Source organism: Salvelinus alpinus, chromosome 1 (assembly GCF_045679555.1).
Source record: "Salvelinus alpinus chromosome 1, SLU_Salpinus.1, whole genome shotgun sequence".
Taxonomy (NCBI): Eukaryota; Metazoa; Chordata; class Actinopteri; order Salmoniformes; family Salmonidae; genus Salvelinus; species Salvelinus alpinus.
In genome coordinates, this window is record NC_092086.1 from 18,996,187 (window position 1) to 19,023,694 (window position 27,508).

The window sequence follows — 27,508 nt, forward strand, 5'->3', positions numbered from 1 at the left end:
TGTCTATAACCTCCACTCCCCCCTCCTCTCCTCTGGTGTCTATAACCTCCACTCCCCCCTCCTCTCCTCTGGTGTCTATAACCTCCACTCCCCCCTCCTCTCCTCTGGTGTCTATAACCTACACTCCCCCCTCCTCTCCTCTGGTGTCTATAACCTCCACTCCCCCCTCCTGTCCCATCAGGTCAGCTCCTCTCTGAGTAGTATGGATGAGCTCTTCTAAATAACCTCCACTCCCCCCTCCTCTCCCATCAGGTCAGCTCCTCTCTGAGTAGTATGGATGAGCTCTTCTAAATAACCTCCACTCCCCCCTCCTCTCCCATCAGGTCAGCTCCTCTCTGAGTAGTATGGATGAGCTCTTCTAAATAACCTCCACTCCCCCCTCCTCTCCCATCAGGTCAGCTCCTCTCTGAGTAGTATGGAAGAGCTCTTCTAAATAACCTACACTCCCCCCTCCTCTCCCATCAGGTCAGCTCCTCTCTGAGTAGTATGGAAGAGCTCTTCTAAATAACCTCCACTCCCCCCTCCTCTCCCATCAGGTCAGCTCCTCTCTGAGTAGTATGGATGAGCTCTTCTAAATAACCTCCACTCCCCCCTCCTCTCCCATCAGGTCAGCTCCTCTCTGAGTAGTATGGATGAGCTCTTCTAAATAACCTCCACTCCCCCCTCCTCTCCCATCAGGTCAGCTCCTCTCTGAGTAGTATGGATGAGCTCTTCTAAATAACCTCCACTCCCCCCTCCTCTCCCATCAGGTCAGCTCCTCTCTGAGTAGTATGGATGAGCTCTTCTAAATAACCTCCACTCCCCCCTCCTCTCCCATCAGGTCAGCTCCTCTCTGAGTAGTATGGAAGTGGTTCTGCAGCAGCATCTAAAAGACCTGAATGAGATGTTGTTAATAACCTCTCTCTCTCTCTCTCTCCTTTTTTCTCCCTTCTCCCTCTCTCTCCCCTTCTCCGTATCTCTCCCTCTCTCTCCACTTCTCCATATCTCTCCCTCTCGCTCCCCTTCTCCATCTCTCTCTCTTTCTCCCATTTTCCATCTCTCCCCTTCTCCATATCTCTCCCTCTCTCTCCCCTTCTCCATATCTCTCCCTCTCTTCCCTTCTCCATATCTCTCCCTCTCGCTCCCCTTCTCCATCTCTCTCTCTTTCTCCCATTTTCCATCTCTCCCCTTCTCCATATCTCTCCCTCTCTTCCCTTCTCCATCTCTCTCTCTTTCTCCCATTTTCCCTCTCTCCCCTTCTCCATATCTCTCTCTCCCCCTTTCTCTCCCCTTCTCCATATCTCTCTCTCTCTCCCCTTCTCCATCTCTCTCTCTCTCTCTCTCTCTCTCTCTCTCTCTCTCTCTCTCTCTCTCTCTCTCTCTCTCTCTCTCTCTCTCTCTCTATCTCTCTATCTCTCTCTCCCCCTTTCTCTCCCTTCTCCATATCTCTCTCTCTCCCTCCCCTTCTCTATCTCATCTCTCTCCCTTTCTCTCCCTTCTCCATCTCTCTCTCTCTCCCCCTTCTCTATCTCACCTCTCTCTCTCCCTCTCTCCCTCTCTTCCCTTCTCCATCTCTCTCTCTCCCTTTCTCTCCCTTCTCCATCTCTCTCTCTCTCCCCCTTCTCTATCTCATCTCTCTCTCTCCCTCTCTCCCTCTCTTCCCTTCTCCATCTCTCTCTCTCCCTTTCTCTCCCTTCTCCATATCTCTCTCGACCCCTTCTCTATCTCATCTCTCTCTCTCTCCCTCCACCTTCTCTATCTCATCTCTCTCTCTCTCTTCCAGGTCTCCAGTTCTCTGGGCAGTATGGAGGTGGGTCTGAAGCAGCACCTGGATCGTCTGGATGAGATCTTTGCTACGCGGGGAGACTATGTCCAGGCCTTGAGGTTCATGGATCTGATGGCTGACAACATCATCAGACAGCTGACCGCCATGCCGGACCTCAGCAAGGCCAAGGTGGACCTGTCGGCCATCGCTGATCAGACAGATTACGTAGAGTACTACAGGTGAGAAGAGGAGACAGGCAGATAGACAGGGAGACAGGTATGCAGACAGGCAGATAGACAGGGAGACAGATATGCAGACAGGCAGGCAGACAGTGCTGCTGTCACTGACCTATGTCTATTATAATTGACGTCCTCATCGTGACTACCAGCCAGTGTATGTGTCTTCTCTCACTGTAGTCAAGGCTCTAGACTGGGCCTGTTACTCCGGCCTGACTGACTGGTGTAATCTGACACCTATATATATTGGTTTTCCAAGGCTGGTGAGTCAGTGTGTTATGAAGTGACTGCTAGAGGGGGTACTGTGCCAGTGGAGGATGCAGTATGTATTGATGAAGAGGTGTTGTTTCACTGAGGGCAGAGGGGGATGGAAGGCTCTCTCTCTCTCTCTCCCTCTCTCTCTCTCTCTCTCTCTCTCTCTCTCCTTTACTTCCTTTCATTAGAACACATTTGTCTGCATTTATACAGACATTTATCTAGACAAATGTAATAGCATAGCGATCGCTTAGTGCTACTCCTCACCCACCCAGTCTCTTCTCTATAAAGATATGTTTTGGTCAATTTACTACAGGCTATCGTGGTGTGGGGTTACCAAACAGATAAGTGGTTTGGGGCCCATTCCAAGCCATTTCAATCCAATACATTCCATTCCAAATGGCCGTTTCAAGACTCTCACACTATGGATTCTTCCCTAGTTCGCCAAGTATGATGTCACTATTGCACTAGAGGTGACCGTAGGTTTGCACTTTGACCTCAATATCCCTCTTATTCAAAGCTAGAAGCGTCATGATTTTTTCACAGGGGCCAGTGCAGTGGAAACGTGGCTTTATGTAGACTCCACACACACACACACACACACACACACACACACACACACACACACACACACACACACACACACACACACACACACACACACACACACACACACACACACACACACACACACACACACACACACACACACACACATACTGCAAATACACATTTACATAGAAGAAAGAGAGAGCGAGACAGACAGAGAGAGAGAGAGACAGAGAGACAGACAGAGAGAGAGAGAGACAGAGAGATAATTCCTTGACACATTGGAAAGAATTAACAAAAAAACAGAGCAAACTAGAATGCTATTTGGCCCTAAACAGAGAATACAGAGTGACAGAACACCTGACCACTGACTGACCCAAACTTAAGGAAAACTGTGACTATGTACAGACTCAGTGAGCATAGCCTTGCTATTGAGAAAGGCAATAGCAGGCAGACTGTAGGCAGACCTGGCTCTCAAGAGAAGACAGGCTACGTGCACACTGCCCACAAAATGAGGTGGAAACTGAGCTGCACTTCCTGACCTCCTGCCAAATGTATGACCATATTAGAGACACATATTTCCCTCAGATTACACAGATCCACAAAGAATTAGAAAACAAACTCGATTTTGATAAACTCCCATATTTACTGGGTGAAATACCAGTGTGCCATCACAAGATTTGTGACCCATTGTCGCAAGAAAAGGGCAACCAGTGAAGAACAAACACCCTTGTAAATACAACCCATATTTATGTTTATTTATTTTCCCTTTTGTACTTTAACTATTTGCACATCGTTACAACACTGTATATAGACATACAATGACATGTGTAATGTCTTTATTCTTTTGGAACTTCTGTGAGTGTAATGTTTACTGTTCATTTTTATTGTTTATTTCACTTTTGTATATTATCTACTTGCTTTGGCAACATTAACATATGTTTCCCATGCCAATAAAACCCCTTGAATTAAATTTTGAGGGAGAGAGAAACAGAGAAACAGAGAGAGGTAGAGAGAGGTAGAGAGAGAAACAGAGGTTAGTTCCTGTAGAAGACACTGTAGGACATGTATTATCTATGTCCATGGATTTGTCCTGTTCAATTATTAACTTAACATACTGGAAATGACCTGCTGCAGATGAGATCTAACTAAGAGGCTACACACACACACACACACACACACACACACACACACACACACACACACACACACACACACACACACACACACACACACACACACACACACACACACACACACACACACACACACACACACACTCACACACAAACACACAGACCTGCTACTGCTGATCCTAGATCTGTAACACTGTGCCCTCTCTGTTCTCTAGGTGGCTGACCTACCTGTTACTGCTGATCCTAGATCTGGTTATATGCCTGGTGGCCTGTCTGGGGGTGGCAAAGCAGTCCCGGTGGCTACTCACCATGTAAGTAACTGGTACCCACTCTGATCTGTGTCAGTAACTGGTACCCACTCTGCTCTGTGTCAGTAACTGGTAGCCACTCTGCTCTGTGTCAGTAATTGGTACCCACTCTGCTCTGTGTCAGTAACTGGTACCCACTCTGCTCTGTGTCAGTAACTGGTACCCACTCTGCTCTGTGTCAGTAACTGGTACCCACTCTGCTCTGTGTCAGTAACTGGTACCCACTCTGCTCTGTGTCAGTAACTGGTACCCACTCTGCTCTGTGTCAGTAACTGGTACCCACTCTGCTCTGTGTCAGTAACTGGTACCCACTCTGCTCTGTGTCAGTAACTGGTACCCACTCTGCTCTGTGTCAGTAACTGGTACCCACTCTGCTCTGTGTCAGTAACTGGTACCCACTCTGCTCTGTGTCAGTAACTGGTAGCCACTCTGCTCTGTGTCAGTAACTGGTACCCACTCTGCTCTGTGTCAGTAACTGGTACCCACTCTGCTCTGTGTCAGTAACTGGTACCCACTCTGCTCTGTGTCAGTAACTGGTACCCACTCTGCTCTGTGTCAGTAACTGGTAGCCACTGTGCTCTGTGTCAGTAACTGGTACCCACTCTGCTCTGTGCCAGTAACTGGTACCCACTCTGCTCTGTGTCAGTAACTGGTACCCACTCTGCTCTGTGTCAGTAACTGGTACCCACTCTGCTCTGTGTCAGTAACTGGTACCCACTCTGCTCTGTGCCAGTAACTGGTACCCACTCTGCTCTGTGTCAGTAACTGGTACCCACTCTGCTCTGTGTCAGTAACTGGTACCCACTCTGCTCTGTGTCAGTAACTGGTACCCACTCTGCTCTGTGTCAGTAACTGGTAGCCACTCTGCTCTGTGTCAGTAACTGGTAGCCACTCTGCTCTGTGTCAGTAACTGGTACCCACTCTGCTCTGTGTCAGTAACTGGTACCCACTCTGCTCTGTGTCAGTAACTGGTACCCACTCTGCTCTGTGTCAGTAACTGGTAGCCACTCTGCTCTGTGTCAGTAACTGGTACCCACTCTGCTCTGTGCCAGTAACTGGTACCCACTCTGCTCTGTGTCAGTAACTGGTACCCACTCTGCTCTGTGTCAGTAACTGGTACCCACTCTGCTCTGTGTCAGTAACTGGTACCCACTCTGCTCTGTGCCAGTAACTGGTACCCACTCTGCTCTGTGTCAGTAACTGGTACCCACTCTGCTCTGTGTCAGTAACTGGTACCCACTCTGCTCTGTGTCAGTAACTGGTACCCACTCTGCTCTATGTCAGTAACTGGTACCCACTCTGCTCTGTGTCAGTAACTGGTACCCACTCTGCTCTGTGTCAGTAACTGGTACCCACTCTGCTCTGTGTAAGTAACTGGTACCCACTCTGTTCTGTGTCAGTAACTGGTACCCACTCTGCTCTGTGTCAGTAACTGGTACCCACTCTGCTCTGTGTCAGTAACTGGTACCCACTCTGCTCTGTGTCAGTAACTGGTACCCACTCTGCTCTGTGTCAGTAACTGGTACCCACTCTGCTCTGTGTCAGTAACTGGTACCCACTCTGCTCTGTGTCAGTAACTGGTACCCACTCTGCTCTGTGTCAGTAACTGGTACCCACTCTGCTCTGTGTCAGTAACTGGTAGCCACTCTGCTCTGTGTCAGTAACTGGTACCCACTCTGCTCTGTGTCAGTAACTGGTACCCACTCTGCTCTGTGTCAGTAACTGGTACCCACTCTGCTCTGTGTCAGTAACTGGTACCCACTCTGCTCTGTGTCAGTAACTGGTAGCCACTGTGCTCTGTGTCAGTAACTGGTACCCACTGTGCTCTGTGTCAGTAACTGGTACCCACTCTGCTCTGTGCCAGTAACTGATACCCACTCTGCTCTGTGTCAGTAACTGGTACCCACTCTGCTCTGTGTCAGTAACTGGTACCCACTCTGCTCTGTGTCAGTAACTGGTACCCACTCTGCTCTGTGCCAGTAACTGGTACCCACTCTGCTCTGTGTCAGTAACTGGTACCCACTCTGCTCTGTGTCAGTAACTGGTACCCACTCTGCTCTGTGTCAGTAACTGGTAGCCACTCTGCTCTGTGTCAGTAACTGGTACCCACTCTGCTCTGTGTCAGTAACTGGTACCCACTCTGCTCTGTGTCAGTAACTGGTACCCACTCTGCTCTGTGTCAGTAACTGGTAGCCACTCTGCTCTGTGTCAGTAACTGGTACCCACTCTGCTCTGTGCCAGTAACTGGTACCCACTCTGCTCTGTGTCAGTAACTGGTACCCACTCTGCTCTGTGTCAGTAACTGGTACCCACTCTGCTCTGTGTCAGTAACTGGTACCCACTCTGCTCTGTGCCAGTAACTGGTACCCACTCTGCTCTGTGTCAGTAACTGGTACCCACTCTGCTCTGTGTCAGTAACTGGTACCCACTCTTCTCTGTGTCAGTAACTGGTACCCACTCTGCTCTATGTCAGTAACTGGTACCCACTCTGCTCTGTGTCAGTAACTGGTACCCACTCTGCTCTGTGTCAGTAACTGGTACCCACTCTGTTCTGTGTAAGTAACTGGTACCCACTCTGCTCTGTGTAAGTAACTGGTACCCACTCTGCTCTGTGTAAGTAACTGGTACCCACTCTGCTCTGTGTCAGTAACTGGTAGCCACTCTGCTCTATGTCAGTAACTGGTACCCACTCTGCTCTGTGCCAGTAACTGGTACCCACTCTGCTCTGTGTCAGTAACTGGTACCCACTCTGCTCTGTGTCAGTAACTGGTACCCACTCTGCTCTGTGTCAGTAACTGGTACCCACTCTGCTCTGTGTAAGTAACTGGTACCCACTCTGCTCTGTGTCAGTAACTGGTACCCACTCTGCTCTGTGTCAGTAACTGGTACCCACTCTGCTCTGTGCCAGTAACTGGTAGCCACTCTGCTCTGTGTCAGTAACTGGTACCCACTCTGCTCTGTGCCAGTAACTGGTACCCACTCTACTCTGTGTCAGTAACTGGTACCCACTCTGCTCTGTGTCAGTAACTGGTACCCACTCTGCTCTGTGTCAGTAACTGGTACCCACTCTGTTCTGTGCCAGTAACTGGTACCCACTCTGCTCTGTGTCAGTAACTGGTACTGAGCTGAGGTGACTACCAACCACGTACAGTAACAGTTACTGTAAGGCTGAGACAACTACCAACAACATACAGTAACAGTTACTGTAGAGCTGAGACAACTACCAACAACATACAGTAACAGTTACTGTAGAGCTGAGACAACTACCAACAACATACAGTAAGTTACTGTAGAGCTGAGGTGACTACCAACCACATACAGTAACAGTTACTGTAGAGCTGAGGTGACTACCAACCACGTACAGTAACAGTTACTGTAGAGCTGAGGTGACTACCAACCACGTACAGTAACAGTTACTGTAGAGCTGAGACGACTACCAACCACATACAGTAAGTTACTGTAGAGCTGAGGTGACTACCAACCACATACAGTAACAGTTACTGTAGAGCTGAGGTGACTACCAACCACATACAGTAACAGTTACTGTAGAGCTGAGGTGACTAGCAAACACGTACAGTAACAGTTACTGTAGAGCTGAGGTGACTACCAACCACATACAGTAACAGTTACTGTAAAGCTGAGGTGACTACCAACCACATACAGTAACAGTTACTGTAGAGCTGAGACGACTACCAACCACGTACAGTAACAGTTACTGTAGAGCTGAGGTGACTACCAACCACATACAGTAACAGTTACTGTAGAGCTGAGGTGACTACCAACCACGTACAGTAACAGTTACTGTAGAGCTTAGGTGACTACCAACCACATACAGTAAGTTACTGTAGAGCTGAGACGACTACCAACCACATACAGTAACAGTTACTGTTGAGCTGAGACGAATACCAACCACATACAGTAACAGTTACTGTAGAGCTGAGGTGACTACCAACCACGTACAGTAACAGTTACTGTAGAGCTGAGGGGACTACCAACCACATACAGTAAGTTACTGTAGAGCTGAGGTGACTACCAACCACATACAGTAACAGTTACTGTAGAGCTGAGGTGACTACCAACCACATACAGTAACAGTTACTGTAGAGCTGAGGTGACTACCAACCACATACAGTAACAGTTACTGTAGAGCTGAGGTGACTACCAACCACGTACAGTAACAGTTACTGTAGAGCTGAGACGACTACCAACCACATACAGTAACAGTTACTGTAGAGCTGAGACGACTACCAACCAACCACGTACAGTAACAGTTACTGTAGAGCTGAGACGACTACCAACCACGTACAGTAACAGTTACTGTAGAGCTGAGGTGACTACCAACCACATACAGTAACAGTTACTGTAGAGCTGAGACGACTACCAACCACATACAGTAACAGTTACTGTAGAGCTGAGACGACTACCAACCACGTACAGTAACAGTTACTGTAGAGCTGAGGTGACTACCAACCACATACAGTAACAGTTACTGTAGAGCTGAGGTGACTACCAACCACATACAGTAAGTTACTGTAGAGCTGAAATGACTACCAACCACGTACAGTAACAGTTACTGTAGAGCTGAGACAACTACCAACCACGTACAGTAACAGTTACTGTAGAGCTGAGACGACTACCAACCACATACAGTAACAGTTACTGTAGAGCTGAGACGACTACCAACCACATACAGTAACAGTTACTGTAGAGCTGAGACGACTACCAACCACGTACAGTAACAGTTACTGTAGAGCTGAGACGACTACCAACCACGTACAGTAACAGTTACTGTAGAGCTGAGACGACTACCAACCACATACAGTAACAGTTACTGTAGAGCTGAGGTGACTACCAACCACATACAGTAAGTTACTGTAGAGCTGAGACGACTACCAACCACGTTCAGTAACTGTTACTGTAGAGCTGAGGTGACTACCAACCACATACAGTAACAGTTACTGTAGAGCTGAGACGACTACCAACCACATACAGTAACAGTTATTGTAGAGCTGAGACGACTACCAACCACATACAGTGACAGTTACTGTAGAGCTGAGACGACTACCAACCACGTACAGTAACAGTTACTGTAGAGCTGAGACGACTACCAACAACATACAGTAACAGTTACTGTAGAGCTGAGACGACTACCAACCACATACAGTAACAGTTACTGTAGAGCTGAGACGACTACCAACCACGTACAGTAACAGTTACTGTAGAGCTGAGACAACTACCAACCACATACAGTAACAGTTACTGTAGAGCTGAGGTGACTACCAACCACATACAGTAACAGTTACTGTAGAGCTGAGGTGACTACCAACCACATACAGTAAGTTACTGTAGAGCTGAAATGACTACCAACCACGTACAATAACAGTTACTGTAGAGCTGAGGTGACTACCAACCACATACAGTAACAGTTACTGTAGAGCTGAGACGACTACCAACCACATACAGTAACAGTTACTGTAGAGCTGAGGTGACTACCAACCACATACAGTAAGTTACTGTAGAGCTGAGACGACTACCAACCACATACAGTAACAGTTACTGTAGAGCTGAGACGACTACCAACCACATACAGTAACAGTTACTGTAGAGCTGAGACGACTACCAACCACATACAGTAACCGTTACTGTAGAGCTGAGGTGACTACCAACCACGTACAGTAACAGTTACTGTAGAGCTGAGACGACTACCAACCACGTACAGTAACAGTTACTGTAGAGCTGAGGTGACTACCAACCACATACAGTAACATTTACTGTAGAGCTGAGGTGACTACCAACCACGTACAGTAACAGTTACTGTAGAGCTGAGACGACTACCAACCACGTACAGTAACAGTTACTGTAGAGCTGAGGTGACTACCAACCACATACAGTAACATTTACTGTAGAGCTGAGACGACTACCAACCACATACAGTAACAGTTACTGTAGAGCTGAGACGACTACCAACCACATACAGTAACAGTTACTGTAGAGCTGAGACGACTACCAACCACATACAGTAAGTTACTGTAGAGCTGAGACAACTACCAACCACATACAGTAACAGTTACTGTAGAGCTGAGACGACTACCAACAACATACAGTAAGTTACTGTAGAGCTGAGACGACTACCAACCACGTACAGTAACAGTTACTGTAGAGCTGAGACGACTACCAACCCCATACAGTAACAGTTACTGTAGAGCTGAGACGACTACCAACCACGTACAGTAACAGTTACTGTAGAGCTGAGACGACTACCAACCCCATACAGTAAGTTACTGTAGAGCTGAGACGACTACCAACCCCATACAGTAACAGTTACTGTAGAGCTGAGACGACTACCAACCACATACAGTAAGTTACTGTAGAGCTGAGATGACTACCAACAACATACAGTAAGTTACTGTAGAGCTGAGACGACTACCAACAACATACAGTAAGTTACTGTAGAGCTGAGACGACTACCAACAACATACAGTAAGTTACTGTAGAGCTGAGACGACTACCAACAACATACAGTAAGTTACTGTAGAGGTGGTTTCTTACCCCCTCTGGACAATGGACACAAAAGCCCAGTTATATAGACTTGACACAAAACTTGACAAGAAAACACCTCACTATTCAATATCTGTGTCCAGCAGTGGAGTTAAAACAAGTCAACAACATCCCAGTAATTCTCCTCATATCTCTTTCCCCTTTAATATCTCTGTCTGACTGTATCAGTGTTGCTGAACGATTCTGCTGAAGACTTCTTGTCTTCTCTCTGATGGTGTCCACTAATGTCTATCGACCGGCCTGCTCTCCAGTATGTGTACTACCATGCCCTTAATGCCCTTAACTCATTACCGTGAGCTTTCAACCACTTTACTGCTGCTGTAAGACTACCAGAGAGATAGGAGCTGAAACCATCCCCAGAATTTTTACTACCATCTGGGAGCCCTTTTCTTTCTCACTCTATTTATCTTTCTCCTCCTGTCTTCTCTCTCTACCTCTCCCCCTCTCTCACTCTCTCTCTCTCCCCCTCTCTCACTCTCTCTCTCTCTCTCTCTCTCTCTCTCTCTCTCTCTCTCTCTCTCTCTCTCTCTCTCTCTCTCTCTCTCTCTCTCTCTCTCTCTCTCTCTCTCTCTCTCTCTCTCTCTCTCTGTTTCAGGATCATGGTGTTTGGGGTGATATCTCTGGTCCTGAGCTGGGGAACACTTGGAGCAGGCACTGCTACTGCTGTGGTGAGTGTCTGTTCTGTCCCGTCATCACCAAACATGCTCAAATTAAAAAACTGATTCAAGTGATCTCATTCTTATGTCTTTTGTGACGTCATGGTCAGGTTGTGTTCTGATTGCAAAATTATTGTTTTTTTGAAAGTCTTTCACTGGTTATATTCTGATTATCTGGCCAGATAACAACCAAACTATGACCTGTCCTACACATACACTATCTATACAAAAGTATGTGGACACCCTTTCAAATTAGTGTATTCAGGTAGTTCAGCCACACCCATTGCTGACAGGTGTATAAAATCGAGCATACATCCATACATACGCCATATACAAACATTGGCAGTATAATGGATTTAATGAAGAGCTCAGTGACTTTCAATGTGGCACCGTCATAGAATGATACCTTTCCTCCAAGTCAGTTCATTAAATGTCTGCCCTGCTAGCACTGCCCTGGTCAACTTGAAGTGCTGTTATTGTGAAGGCTAACGTCTAGGAGCAACAACGGCTCAGGCACAAAGTGGTAGGCCACACAAGCTGGAAGAACTTGACTGGCCTGCACAGAGCCTGACCTCAACCCCATTGAACACCTTTGGGATGAATTGGAACGCTGACTGCGAGCCAGGCCCAATCACCTAACATCAGTGCCCAGCCTCACTAATGCTCTTGTGTCTGAATGGAAGCAAGTCCCCACAGCAATGTTCCAACAGTGGAAAGTCTCCCAGAAGAGTGGAAGATGTTATAGCAGCAAAGGGGGGACCAACTCCATATTAATGTTCATGATTTTGGAATGAGATGTTTGACGAGCAGGTGTCCACATACTGGTCATGTAGTGTATGTGTGTCTACAGTATGTCTAGTCTTAGTGGGGTTAATGGGGCAGACTTTGTTAATAACAGGGCCATTCAGGATCCCTCTCCCCCCTCCCTCCATCCCAGAGAGGAGCCAGCATGGTGGGACTAGGATTATCCAGAGGCTGGGCAGCTGTGCTTCTGACGCAGGCTGGAGGGAGAGGGAGGAGAGAGGAGGAGGGATTGAGTGACATGAGGAAAGCATGAGTCTTCATTTATTTGACCAGAAAAAACACTGCAACAATATCACAACAACAGTCAGAATTACAGTAATGCATGCAATGTTGACATCACTGACCAGTTGATCCACAACCAGCCAGCTACAGAAACCATTGTGTCTGTGTTATTATGACACGACCTCTGACCTAGAATAATGACACGACCTCTGACCTAGAATAATGACACGACCTCTGACCTAGAATAATGACACGACCTCTGACCTAGAATAATGACACGACCTCTGACCTAGAATAATGACACGACCTCTGACCTAGAATAATGACACGACCTCTGACCTAGAATAATGACACGACCTTCTGACCTAGAATAATGACACGACCTCTGACCTAGAATAATGACACGACCTCTGACCTAGAATAATGACACGACCTCTGACCTAGAATAATGACACGACCTCTGACCTAGAATAATGACACGACCTTCTGACCTAGAATAATGACACGACCTCTGACCTAGAATAATGACACGACCTCTGACCTAGAATAATGACACGACCTCTGACCTAGAATAATGACACGACCTCTGACCTAGAATAATGACACGACCTCTGACCTAGAATAACATGATGCCACAGTAAGCATGCCACACTTCTCCAGCTGGTAATTGCAGAGTCAGTATCTGTTGGGGGTCAGGATATACAGTAGGCTGCGTCCCAACTGGCATCCTATTCCCTACATAGTCCCCTTGTTAGATAATAGGGCACCATTTGGGAGCCAGACACAGATACTGTGATGTGGTCTATGGAGATTAGGGTAGAGGTCAATCCCTAGCAGTAAAACACAGATACTGTGATGTGGTCTATGGAGATTAGGATAGAGGTCAATCCCTAGCAGTAAAACACAGATACTGTGGTGTGGTCTATGGAGATTAGGGTAGAGGTCAATCCCTAGCAGTAAAACACAGATACTGTGGTGTGGTCTATGGAGATTAGGGTTGAGGTCAATCCCTAGCAGTAAAACACAGATACTGTGGTGTGGTCTATGGAGATTAGGGTTGAGGTCAATCCCTAGCAGTAAAACACAGATACTGTGGTGTGGTCTATGGAGATTAGGGTAGAGGTCAATCCCTAGTAGTAAAACACAGATACTGTGATGTGGTCTATGGAGATTAGGGTAGAGGTCAATCCCTAGCAGTAAAACACAGATACTGTGATGTGGTCTATGGAGATTAGGGTAGAGGTCAATCCCTAGTAGTAAAACACAGATACTGTGATGTGGTTTATGGAGATTAGGGTAGAGGTCAATCCCTAGCAGTAAAACACAGATACTGTGATGTGGTCTATGGAGATTAGGGTAGAGGTCAATCCCTAGCAGTAAAACACAGATACTGTGATGTGGTCTATGGAGATTAGGGTAGAGGTCAATCCCTAGCAGTAAAACACAGATACTGTGATGTGGTCTATGGAGATTAGGGTAGAGGTCAATCCCTAGCAGTAAAACACAGATACTGTGATGTGGTCTATGGAGATTAGGTCAGAGGTCAATCCCTAGCAGTAAAACACAGATACTGTGATGTGGTCTATGGAGATTAGGGTAGAGGTCAATCCCTAGCAGTAAAACACAGATACTGTGATGCAGTAAAGTGGATTATCAAACCTTGTCACTGGAACATTATCAACTCCCTCGTTTTTTTCCCTGCGTTCCTCATTCTCCTCTTCCACACACACACACACACACACACACACACACACACACACACACACACACACACACACACACACACACACACACACACACACACACACACACACACACACACACACACACACACACACACACACACACACACACACACACACACACACACACACACACAGACTGTATGCCAGGGTTGGTTCTGCTACGTTCAGCACAGGTTAAAGAGGCGTGTAGACTGTTGTAACTAACAGCCCTCTTGTGTGATCTATAGTTGATTTACTTGGACAGGATGTTATTTTCTGTCACAGCCTCCATCGACTGTCTAATAAAACAAAACAGTCATTGAGATTCTGGGAAGGGATTTGAGGCTGAAGTGTTTATGACGGGTCCTCAATTTTCTTTGTTCTGTAAAAGCACTATCCATTTCGAATGGAGTTGACTCCAACACTGCACAGTATAGTGTCCTGTTTCCCCTTCAGGGCACCAGTAACTTCTGACTGTATAGTGTCCTGTTACCTGCAGGGCACCAGTAACTTCTGACTGTATAGTGTCCTGTTTCCCCTGCAGGGCACCAGTAACTTCTGACTGTATAGTGTCCTGTTACCTGCAGGGCACCAGTAACTTCTGACTGTATAGTGTCCTGTTTACCTGCAGGGCACCAGTAACTTCTGACTGTATAGTGTCCTGTTTCCCCTGCAGGGCACCAGTAACTTCTGACGGTATAGTGTCCTGTTTCTCCTGCAGGGCACCAGTAACTTCTGACTGTATAGTGTCCTGTTTCCCCTGCAGGGCACCAGTAACTTCTGACTGTATAGTGTCCTGTTTCTCCTGCAGGGCACCAGTAACTTCTGACTGTATAGTGTCCTGTTTCTCCTGCAGGGCACCAGTAACTTCTGACTGTATAGTGTCCTGTTTCCCCTGCAGGGCACCAGTGACTTCTGACTGTATAGTGTCCTGTTTCCCCTGCAGGGCACCAGTAACTTCTGACTGTATAGTGTCCTGTTACCTGCAGGGCACCAGTAACTTCTGACTGTATAGTGTCCTGTTACCTGCAGGGCACCAGTAACTTCTGACTGTATAGTGTCCTGTTTCTCCTGCAGGGCACCAGTAACTTCTGACTGTATAGTGTCCTGTTTCTCCTGCAGGGCACCAGTAACTTCTGACTGTATAGTGTCCTGTTTCTCCTGCAGGGCACCAGTAACTTCTGACTGTATAGTGTCCTGTTACCTGCAGGGCACCAGTAACTTCTGACTGTATAGTGTCCTGTTTCCCCTGCAGGGCACCAGTAACTTCTGACTGTATAGTGTCCTGTTTCCCCTGCAGGGCACCAGTAACTTCTGACTGTATAGTGTCCTGTTTCCCCTGCAGGGCACCAGTAACTTCTGACTGTATAGTGTCCTGTTTCCCCTGCAGGGCACCAGTAACTTCTGACTGTATAGTGTCCTATTTACCTGCAAGGCACCAGTAACTTCTGACTGTATAGTGTCCTGTTTACCTGCAGGGCACCAGTAACTTCTGACTGTATAGTGTCCTGTTACCCCTGCAGGGCACCAGTAACTTCTGACTGTATAGTGTCCTGTTTCCCCTGCAGGGCACCAGTAACTTCTGACTGTATAGTGTCCTGTTTCCCCTTCAGGGCACCAGTGACTTCTGACTGTATAGTGTCCTGTTACCTGCAGGGCACCAGTAACTTCTGACTGTATAGTGTCCTGTTTCCCCTGCAGGGCACCAGTAACTTCTGACTGTATAGTGTCCTGTTTCTCCTGCAGGGCACCAGTAACTTCTGACTGTATAGTGTCCTGTTTCTCCTGCAGGGCACCAGTAACTTCTGACTGTATAGTGTCCTGTTTCTCCTGCAGGGCACCAGTAACTTCTGACTGTATAGTGTCCTGTTTACCTGCAGGGCACCAGTAACTTCTGACTGTATAGTGTCCTGTTACCTGCAAGGCACCAGTAACTTCTGACTGTATAGTGTCCTGTTTACCTGCAAGGCACCAGTAACTTCTGACTGTATAGTGTCCTGTTTCCCCTGCAGGGCACCAGTAACTTCTGACTGTATAGTGTCCTGTTTCCCCTGCAGGGCACCAGTAACTTCTGACTGTATAGTGTCCTGTTTCCCCTGCAGGGCACCAGTAACTTCTGACTGTATAGTGTCCTGTTTCCCCTGCAGGGCACCAGTGACTTCTGACTGTATAGTGTCCTGTTTCCCCTGCAGGGCACCAGTGACTTCTGACTGTATAGTGTCCTGTTTCCCCTGCAGGGCACCAGTAACTTCTGACTGTATAGTGTCCTGTTTCCCCTGCAGGGCACCAGTGACTTCTGACTGCATAGTGTCCTGTTTCCCCTGCAGGGCACCAGTAACTTCTGACTGTATAGTGTCCTGTTTCCCCTGCAGGGCACCAGTAACTTCTGACTGTATAGTGTCCTGTTTCTCCTGCAGGGCACCAGTAACTTCTGACTGCATAGTGTCCTGTTTCCCCTGCAGGGCACCAGTAACTTCTGACTGTATAGTGTCCTGTTACCTGCAGGGCACCAGTAACTTCTGACTGTATAGTGTCCTGTTTCCCCTTCAAGGCACCAGTAACTTCTGACGGTATATTATCTTGTTTCCTCTTCAGGACACCAGTGACTTCTGACAGTATATTATCTTGTTTCCTCTTCAGGGCACCAGTGACTTCTGACGGTATATTATCTTGTTTCCTCTTCAGGGCACCAGTGACTTCTGACAGTATATTATCTTGTTTCCCCTTCAGGACACCAGTGACTTCTGACGGTATATTATCTTGTTTCCTCTTCAGGGCACCAGTGACTTCTGACAGTATATTATCTTGTTTCCCCTTCAGGGCATCAGTGACTTCTGACAGTATATTATCTTGTTTCCTCTTCAGGGCACCAGTGACTTCTGACGGTATATTATCTTGTTTCCTCTTCAGGGCACCAGTGACTTCTGACAGTATATTATCTTGTTTCCTCTTCAGGGCACCAGTGACTTCTGACAGTATATTATCTTGTTTCCCCTTCAGGACACCAGTGACTTCTGACGGTATATTATCTTGTTTCCTCTTCAGGGCACCAGTGACTTCTGACAGTATATTATCTTGTTTCCCCTTCAGGGCACCAGTGACTTCTGACAGTATATTATCTTGTTTCCCCTTCAGGGCATCAGTGACTTCTGACAGTATATTATCTTGTTTCCTCTTCAGGGCACCAGTGACTTCTGACGGTATATTATCTTGTTTTCCCTTCAGGGCATCAGTGACTTCTGACAGTATATTATCTTGTTTCCCCTTCAGGGCATCAGTGACTTCTGACAGTATATTATCTTGTTTCCTCTTCAGGGCACCAGTGACTTCTGACGGTATATTATCTTGTTTCCCCTTCAGGGCATCAGTGACTTCTGACAGTATATTATCTTGTTTCCTCTTCAGGACACCAGTGACTTCTGACGGTATATTATCTTGTTTCCTCTTCAGGGCACCAGTGACTTCTGACAGTATATTATCTTGTTTCCCCTTCAGGGCATCAGTGACTTCTGACAGTATATTATCTTGTTTCCTCTTCAGGGCACCTGTGACTTCTGACAGTATATTATCTTGTTTCCTCTTCAGGGCACCAGTAACTTCTGACGGTATATTATCTTGTTTTCCCTTCAGGGCACCAGTGACTTCTGTGTGTCTCCAGACAAGTTCATAGCAAACAGGACCAAGGAGTTCCTCAGTGCAGGTGAGGTACCTTCCTGTTCAAGTTCAAGTTTTACTAATAGCAGTGATTTATGCAAGTTATCTTCACAGTCCACACTGGTCAGATAGAATCACTGGCCAGATAGAGCCACTGGGCAGATAGAACCACTGGGCAGATAGAGCCACTGGGCAGATAGAACCACTGGGCAGATAGAACCACTGGGCAGATAGAACCACTGGGCAGATAGAACCACTGGGCAGATAGAACCACTGGGCAGATAGAATCACTGGGCAGATAGAATCACTGGGCAGATAGAATCACTGGGCAGATAGAACCACTGGGCAGATAGAACCACTGGGCAGATAGAATCACTGGGCAGATAGAATCACTGGGCAGATAGAACCACTGGGCAGATAGAACCACTGGGCAGATAGAATCACTGGGCAGATTGAATCACTGGGCAGATTGAATCACTGGCCAGATAGAATCACTGGCCAGATAGAATCACTGGTCAGATTGAACCACTGGTCAGATAGAACCACTGGCCAGATAGAATCACTGGTCAGATTGAACCACTGGCCAGATAGAACCACTGGCCAGATAGAACCACTGGCCAGATAGAACCACTGGCCAGATAGAATCACTGTTTCAGAACAAATCCTACATGTTAAGATGTGTTTATGTTGTCTTTTCTTTCTAAAATGAATGAACATAATTAGTACAGTGTGTGTTTGGGTTCATCTTCATTGGGATGAGCTTTGGTTGTTTGACTCTCTCTCTCTCTATCTTCTCCCGCTCTCTCTCTTGCACTCTCCTCTCCCCCTCTCTCCCCATCTCCCCCCCCCTTCCTCCCTCTCTCTCCTCTCTCTCTCTCCCTCTCTCCTCTCCCGCTCTCTCTCATGCTCTCCAATCTCCCTCCCCCTCTCTCTCCCTGTCCCTTTCTCTTCCTGTCTCTCTCTCATTCTCTCACGGTCTCTCTCTCCCTCCCCCCCTCTCTCTCTCTCTCTCTCTCTCTCTCTATCCCCCTCCCCCCTCTCTATGTCTCTCTCCCTGTCACTCCCTCTCTCACCTCTCTCTCTCTCCACTTCCCTCCATCTCTCGCTCTCTTTGTCTCCCCCTCTCTCTCTCCCACCCTCTCTCTCCTCTCACACTATCCCCCCTCTCGCTCTCTCTTGCTCTCTCTCCCCCCTCTCTCTCCTCTCTCTCTCCTCCTAACAGAAGTGACACACTACTACCTGTATTGCAGTCAGAGTCTACCCAACCCTTTCCAACAGGTACTGAAATCACCTTCTAACACACACACAAACACACACACACACATTAATAATATTTTACTTTTAAAAGTAGTTTACCTTCATTAGTTTGATTAGTTCAGAAGCAGATGTTAATGAAAACGTTTTTGAGCTTCTGGGGATAAAAACAAGCAGCACTACTAATTTAATGACTTCAAGACCACAACAAAAATACACTTTGATCCAAGTCCATGTTATCAGTGGGGTTTGGAGATAATTAGTGGGGTGTAGACATAGACAGTGTGTATAGTCTGCCTCAAGGACTACACAGTACACACACACACACACACACACACACACACACACACACACACACAGACAGACACAGACACAGACACAGACACAGACACAGACACAGACACAGACACAGACACAGACAGACAGACAGACAGACACACACACACACACACACACACACACACACACACACACACACACACACACACACACACACACACACACACACACACACACACACACACACACACACACACACACACAGAGAGACCAACTCCCCCCCTCCATCCACAAATCCCTTGTATTTATTTACCATGTCGGGGATATAACGTACTTAAAGGGCAGCATTAATGGTCCGTGTATTGAGGTAATATACAAGCAGTAGATACATCCTCAGGGCCAGTAAATACACACACAACGCACACACACACACACACACACAGCAGTATCCATTTAAAGCTTTGTGTTATGCCTTGTTAAGTAGACACAGATAATGTGCCCTCTTATGGCTGAGCCAATGGAAATATTGTCTGTTGTTTGTGCTAGGGATCAGGAGGGGAGGGTGTTTTGGGGTGTGTGGGGTAATCTGGATAATCTGGGGCCCTCCATCTGATATGAACATGTCCTCCATTAAGCGTCCATAATGACACACTTTATGACATATTTTCACTCATGTTTCTACACAGCTTTGACTCTACAATTATTTTTTTTGTGTGTGTGTGTGCATCAGTCTCTGACTATCTTCCAGAGGTCTCTGACCACCATGCAGATCCAGATACAAGGACTTCTACAGTTCTCTGTACCTGTCTTCCCTACTGCTGAGGTGAGTGACTGGGACAGATACAAGGACTACTGCAGTTGTCTGTACCTGTCTTCCCTACTGCTGAGGTGAGTGACTGGGACAGATACAAGGACTACTGCAGTTGTCTGTACCTGTCGTCCCTACTGCTGAGGTGAGTGACTGGGACAGATACAAGGACTACTACAGTTGTCTGTACCTGTCGTCCCAACTGCTGAGGTGAGTGACTGGGACAGATACAAGGACTACTACAGTTCTCTGTACCTGTCTTCCCTACTGCTGAGGTGAGTGACTGGGACAGATACAAGGACTACTACAGTTGTCTGTACCTGTCTTCCCTACTGCTGAGGTGAGTGACTGGGACAGATACAAGGACTACTACAGTTCTCTGTACCTGTCTTCCCTACTGCTGAGGTGAGTGACTGGGACAGATACAAGGACTACTACAGTTCTCTGTACCTGTCTTCCCTACTGCTGAGGTGGGTGGATGGAGCAGCCGTCAACATAGAAATAGGATTATATTTATTATATTCACTACATATATCTCTATGGAGTTCAACATCTGGTGCTCATGGTGACAATGTTCTCTTCTCAACATGTACGGGCAGAGCGTTAAAACGCTGTTAAAGCCCTCATGGAGATGAATGGTCAAATCCTGCATGTCTGTTTAACATGTTAGGGTTAATTAGTGCTCTATGCCACTGTGTATAGAAGAGTGAAATGTTATCCTTAGACTAGTGGAGCTAGGAGGACACATGGAGTTACAGGAGGACACATAGTGTTACAGGAGGATACATAGTGTTACAGGAGGACACATGGAGTTACAGGAGGACACATAGTGTTACAGGAGGACACATAGTGTTACAGGAGGACACATAGTGTTACAGGAGGACACATAGTGTTACAGGAGGACACATAGTGTTACAGGAGGACACATAGTGTTACAGGAGGACACATAGTGTTACAGGAGGACACATAGTGTTACAGGAGGACACATAGTGTTACAGGAGGACATATATTGTTACAGGAGGACACATAGTGTTACAGGAGGATACATAGTGTTACAGGAGGATACATAGTGTTACAGGAGAACACATAGAGTTACAGGAGGACACATAGTGTTACAGGAGGACACATAGAGTTACAGGAGGACACATAGTGTTACAGGAGGATACATAGTGTTACAGGAGAACACATAGAGTTACAGGAGGACACATAGTGTTACAGGAGGACACATAGAGTTACAGGAGGACACATAGTGTTACAGGAGGACACATAGTGTTACAGGAGGATACATAGTGTTACAGGAGGATACATAGTGTTACAGGGGGACACATAGAGTTACAGGAGGACACATAGTGTTACAGGAGGACACATAGTGTTACAGGAGGATACATAGTGTTACAGGAGGATACATAGTGTAACAGGAGGACACATAGTGTTACAGGAGGACACATAGTGTTACAGGAGGACACATAGTGTTACAGGAGGACACATAGTGTTACAGGAGGACGCATAGTGTTACAGGAGGACACATAGTGTTACAGGAGGACACATAGTGTTACAGGAAGACACATAGTGTTACAGGAGGACGCATAGTGTTACAGGAGGACACATAGTGTTACAGGAAGACACATAGTGTTACAGGGGGACACATAGTGTTACAGGAGGACCCATAGTGTTACAGGAGGACACATAGTGTTACAGGAGGACGCATAGTGTTACAGGAGGACACATAGTGTTACAGGAGGACACATAGTGTTACAGGAGGACGCATAGTGTTACAGGAGGACGCATAGTGTTACAGGAGGACGCATAGTGTTACAGGAGGACGCATAGTGTTACAGGAGGATGCATAGTGTTACAGGAGGATACATGGAGTTACAGGAGAACACATAGTGTTACAGGAGGACACATAGTGTAACAGGAGGACACATAGTGTTACAGGGGGACACATAGTGTTACAGGAGGACACATAGTGTTACAGGAAGACACATAGTGTTACAGGAGGACCCATAGTGTTACAGGAGGACCCATAGTGTTACAGGAGGACCCATAGTGTTACAGGAAGACACATAGTGTTACAGGAGGACCCATAGTGTTACAGGAGGACCCATAGTGTTACAGGAGGACACATAGTGTTACAGGAAGACACGTAGTGTTACAGGAAGACACATAGTGTTACAGGGGGACACATAGTGTTACAGGAGGACACATAGTGTAACAGGAGGACACATAGTGTTATAGGAGAACCCATAGTGTTACAGGAGGACACATAGTGTTACAGGAGGACACGTAGTGTTACAGGAGGATACATAGTGTTATAGGAGAACCCATAGTGTTACAGGAGGATACATAGTGAGTTTTTCCTCACACTATCTTCATACCTTGTCTACAGAGAGACCTTCTGGGCATCCAGCGCCTGCTGAACTCTACAGAGTTCAACCTGAACCAGTTAACAGCCCTGCTAGACTGCAGGGGGCTCCATAAGGTGAGATGATTACCCTGACACGAGAGCACGTCATGGTTACAGTCTGAATGCGTCTGTAGAATGAGAACATACCCAGAGACACTTGAATGAAAAGACAAAAGGTGCTCTTAGGTTCTTTGAAATCCCCCAAAAACTATTATCTCACAACACTCCACTTTGTGATTATACCAGAAATAGAAAAGGAGTTCGAATCTTAACAGTAATGGTAACAGTGAGGGTAACTGTGAGGGTACCAGTGAGGGTAACTAACAGTGAGGGTAACTGTGAGGGTAACAGTGATGGTGACTGTGAGGGTAACAGTGATGGTAACAGTGATAATAACAGTGATGGTAACAGTGAGGGTAACAGTGAGGATAACAGTGAGTGTAACAGTGAGGATAACAGTGAGGGTAACAGTGAGTGTAACAGTGAGGGTAACTGTGAGGGTAACAGTGAGGGTAACAGTGAGGGTAACAGTGAGGGTAACTGTGAGGGTAACAGTGAGTGTAACAGTGAGGATAACAGTGATGATAACAGTGAGGGTATGTTGTGTTGTAGAACTACCTGGATGGTCTGATGGGGATGTGTTATGACGGGGTGGAGGGTCTCCTCTACCTCTGCCTCTTCTCTCTGCTGTCGGTCAGTGCTTTCTGTGTCATGCTGTGTGCCATCCCCCGGGCATGGACCCTCATCACCAGCAGGTAGGCACTGGTAACACTGTATCTGGTCTATGTGTGTTCAACCTACCTGTAACCACATCCCCGACCTTGACCTTTACACCTAAGCCTAACCAAATAAGGACTGGGAGATTCACGGCCTAAAAGATGCTTGCTATAGTGGTTCTATTGTGTTTATTGGTTTCAATGAACAATGTTGATGTTAGACCAGTGGAGGCTGCTGAGGGGAGGACGGCTCATAATAATGGCCGGAACGGAACCAATGGAATGGCATCAAACACCTGGAAACCATGGAAACCATGCGTTTGATGTATTTCATACCATTCCACCGACTCCGCTCCAGCCATTACTATGAGCCTGTCCTCCCCAATTAAGGTGTCACCAACCTCCTGTGTGCTAGAGGGCCTGGATGTTGATGCTAGAGGGCCTGGATGTTGATGCTAGAGGGCCTGGATGTTGATGCTAGAGGGCCTGGATGTTGATGCTAGAGGGCCTGGATGTTGATGCTAGAGGGCCTGGATGTTGATGCTAGAGAGCCTGGATGTTGATGCTAGAGGGCCTGGATGTTGATGCTAGAGGGCCTGGATGTTGATGCTAGAGGGCCTGGATGTTGATGCTAGAGGGCCTGGATGTTGATGCTAGAGGGCCTGGATGTTGATGCTAGAGGGCCTGGATGTTGATGCTAGAGGGCCTGGATGTTGATGCTAGAGGGTCTGGATGTTGATGCTAGAGGGCCTGGATGTTGATGCTAGAGGGCCTGGATGTTGATGCTAGAGGGTCGGGATGTTGATGCTAGAGGGCCTGGATGTTGATGCTAGAGGGCCTGGATGTTGATGCTAGAGGGCCTGGATGTTGATGCTAGAGGGCCTGGATGTTGATGCTAGAGGGCCTGGATGTTGCTTTGGGCACCATTGTGCCCTTCCTTGAAATGAAAGTAACAGAAAGCCTGGCTCTGACTGACTGTGTTCTCCCCTGTGGTGATCTCAGGGACAGGGACTATGACGACATCGACGAGGAGGATCCGTTTAACCCCCAGGCCCGTCATATGGCCTTCAACCCCAGTAGAGCCAGCCATGTACACAGCTTCTGTAGCTTCAGCAGCAGTCTGGACAGCCAGGCCAGTCCACACCCTCCACCACAGACTGCCGCCATCCTCCCCACCTCAGAGTACATGTAAGTAGAGAGAGGAGGTGCGGTAGGGTGTCTGTGTCGGCCTGTGTGTCCCTGTCCGTGTGCGTGTCCCTATCCCTGTCCGTATCTGTGTCCATGTGTGTGTGTCTGTTTTATCAGATAAGTTGACTCTCTCTCTCTCTCTCTCTCTCTCTCTCTCTCTCTCTCTCTCTCTCTCTCTCTCTCTCTCTCTCTCTCTCTCTCTCTCTCTCTCTCTCTCTCTCTCTCTCTCTCTCTCTCTGTTTCTCTCTCACTCTCTCTCTGTCTGTTTCTCTCGCTCTCTCACTCTGTCTCTCTTTCTCTCTCTTTCTGCACCCCCCCTCACTCTCTCTCTCTGTCTGTTTCTCTCTCTCACTCTCTCTTTCTCTCTCTATCTCTATCTCCATGTCTCTCTCCTATAGGAATCAGTCCATGCTGTTTGGAGAGAACCCTCGTTATGAGAACGTTCCTCTGATCGGGAGGGGATCCCCGCCACCCTCGGTGCGTTGGTCAGGTCTCTCGTTCTGGAGGTCCCTCGTGTGATGATGTCACTGACATTAACATTAACAGTGCTCCGTTCTACTGAAGGACCACAGACACACTCATGTAGAGTTACTGTGTGTAGAGCCAGAGGCCAGACAGGTCCCTTGTTAGATAATGGCATCAACACTAACACATATTGTACTGAAGGACCACAGACACACTCATGTAGAGTTACTGTGTGTAGAGCCAGAGGCCAGACAGGTCCCTTGTTAGATAATGGCATCAACACTAACACATATTGTACTGAAGGACCACAGACACACTCATGTAGAGTTACTGTGTGTAGAGCCAGAGGCCAGACAGGTCCCTTGTTAGATAATGGCATCAACACTAACACATATTGTACTGAAGGACCACAGACATTCTCCAAGACACCCTGCTGCCTTCACTGTGTCGGCCATACAGTATCCACAGCCTGACAGAAACCTCCTGTGGACAGCAGGTAGCCTAGCGGTTAAGAGTGTTGGGTCAGTAACCGTAAGGTCACTGGTTCAAATCTCTGTGCTGACTAGGTGAAAAATCTGTTGATGTGCCCTTGAGCAAGGCACTTAACCCTAATTGCTCCTGTAAATCTTTCTGGATAAGAGCGTCTGGCCCAGTCCTAAATTGTCCCCTAAAACCTGTGCCCTATGCACTTGTGATCCACCTTGCTATCTGATAGGCTATCTGGACGTTTCATCATATTGCTTATACCAATTCAAATACTCTCAGATTTCCACTAGGGTTTATTTGTGGGGTCGATTTGGGATTGGCCCTTCCACTGCACATTATGGTGAAAGACTGCTCTCTGCTGGTCATGGACTGAAATACAGACAAAACAGTACAAGTTCTTCTCCCTTGTGCCATTATTTGGCCTGATGCTCTGATGCAACCCTAACCCTAATGACCCTAGAGAGAGGCTAGCCTGCAGATGACCCTAGAGAGATGCTAGCCTGCTAATGACCCTAGAGAGAGGCTAGCCTGCTAATGACCCTAGAGAGATGGTAGCCTGCTAATGACCGTAGAGAGATGCTAGCCTGCTAATGACCCTAGAGAGATGGTAGCCTGCTAATGACCGTAGAGAGATGCTAGCCTGCTAATGACCCTAGAGAGATGGTAGCCTGCTAATGACCGTAGAGAGATGCTAGCCTGCTAATGACCCTCGAGAGAGGCTAGCCTGCTAATGACCGTAGAGAGATGCTAGCCTGCTAATGACCCTAGAGAGATGCTAGTCTGCTAATGACCCTAGAGAGATGGTAGCCTGCTAATGACCGTAGAGAGATGCTAGCCTGCTAATGACCCTAGAGAGAGGCTAGCCTGCTAATGACCATAGAGAGATGCTAGCCTGCTAATGACCCTAGAGAGATGGTAGCCTGCTAATGACCATAGAGAGATGCTAGTCTGCTAATGACCCTAGAGAGATGGTAGCCTGCTAATGACCGTAGAGAGATGCTAGCCTGCTAATGACCCTAGAGAGAGGCTAGCCTGCTAATGACCCTAGAGAGATGCTAGCCTGCTAATGACCCTAGAGAGATGGTAGTCTGCTAATGACCGTAGAGAGATGGTAGTCTGCTAATGACCATAGAGAGATGCTAGCCTGCTAATGACCCTAGAGAGATGGTAGTCTGCTAATGACCCTAGAGAGATGGTAGCCTGCTAATGACCGTAGAGAGATGCTAGCCTGCTAATGACCCTAGAGAGATGGTAGCCTGCTAATGACCCTAGAGAGATGGTAGCCTGCTAATGACCATAGAGAGATGCTAGTCTGCTAATGACCCTAGAGAGGTGGTAGCCTGCTAATGACCATAGAGAGATGCTAGTCTGATAATGACCCTAGAGAGGTGGTAGCCTGCTAATGACCGTAGAGAGATGCTAGCCTGCTAATGACCGTAGAGAGATGCTAGCCTGCTAATGACCCTAGAGAGATGGTAGCCTGCTAATGACCATAGAGAGATGCTAGTCTGCTAATGACCCTAGAGAGGTGGTAGCCTGCTAATGACCGTAGAGAGATGCTAGCCTGCTAATGACCCTAGAGAGATGGTACATTTACATTACATTTAAGTCATTTAGCAGACGCTCTTATCCAGAGCGACTTACAAATTGGTGCATTCACCTAATGACATCCAGTGGAACAGCCACTTTACAATAGTGCATCTAAATCTTTTAAGGGGGGGGGGGGGGGGGGGCAGAAGGATTGCTTTATCCTAGGTATTCCTTGAAGAGGTGGGGTTTCAGGTGTCTCCGGAAGGTGGTGATTGACTCCGCTGTCCTGGCGTCGTGAGGGAGTTTGTTCCACCATTGGGGTGCCAGAGCAGCGAACAGTTTTGACTGGGCTGAGCGGGAACTGTACTTCCTCAGTGGTAGGGAGGCGAGCAGGCCAGAGGTGGATGAACGCAGAGCCCTTGTTTGGGTGTAGGGCCTGATCAGAGCCTGAAGGTACTGAGGTGCCGTTCCCCTCACAGCTCCGTAGGCAAGCACCATGGTCTTGTAGCGGATGCGAGCTTCAACTGGA

The 27,508-nt window shown here is 47.4% G+C and overlaps 1 protein-coding gene across 1 annotated transcript in view; it reads left to right on the top strand.

Moving 5' to 3' along the window:
- Window positions 1-27,508, top strand: part of LOC139570902 (protein tweety homolog 2-like) — an 87,432-nt gene that overhangs the window by 48,106 nt on the left and 11,818 nt on the right. The window contains exons 2-11 of the mRNA XM_071393218.1: window positions 1,763-1,983; window positions 4,136-4,231; window positions 11,382-11,454; window positions 17,823-17,892; window positions 19,069-19,124; window positions 20,110-20,202; window positions 22,577-22,669; window positions 23,207-23,349; window positions 24,313-24,498; window positions 24,897-24,975. Of these exons, the coding sequence (XP_071249319.1) occupies window positions 1,784-1,983; window positions 4,136-4,231; window positions 11,382-11,454; window positions 17,823-17,892; window positions 19,069-19,124; window positions 20,110-20,202; window positions 22,577-22,669; window positions 23,207-23,349; window positions 24,313-24,498; window positions 24,897-24,975 (1,089 nt within the window). The 5' untranslated portion in view covers window positions 1,763-1,783. The remainder of the gene's footprint in view (window positions 1-1,762; window positions 1,984-4,135; window positions 4,232-11,381; window positions 11,455-17,822; window positions 17,893-19,068; window positions 19,125-20,109; window positions 20,203-22,576; window positions 22,670-23,206; window positions 23,350-24,312; window positions 24,499-24,896; window positions 24,976-27,508) is intronic.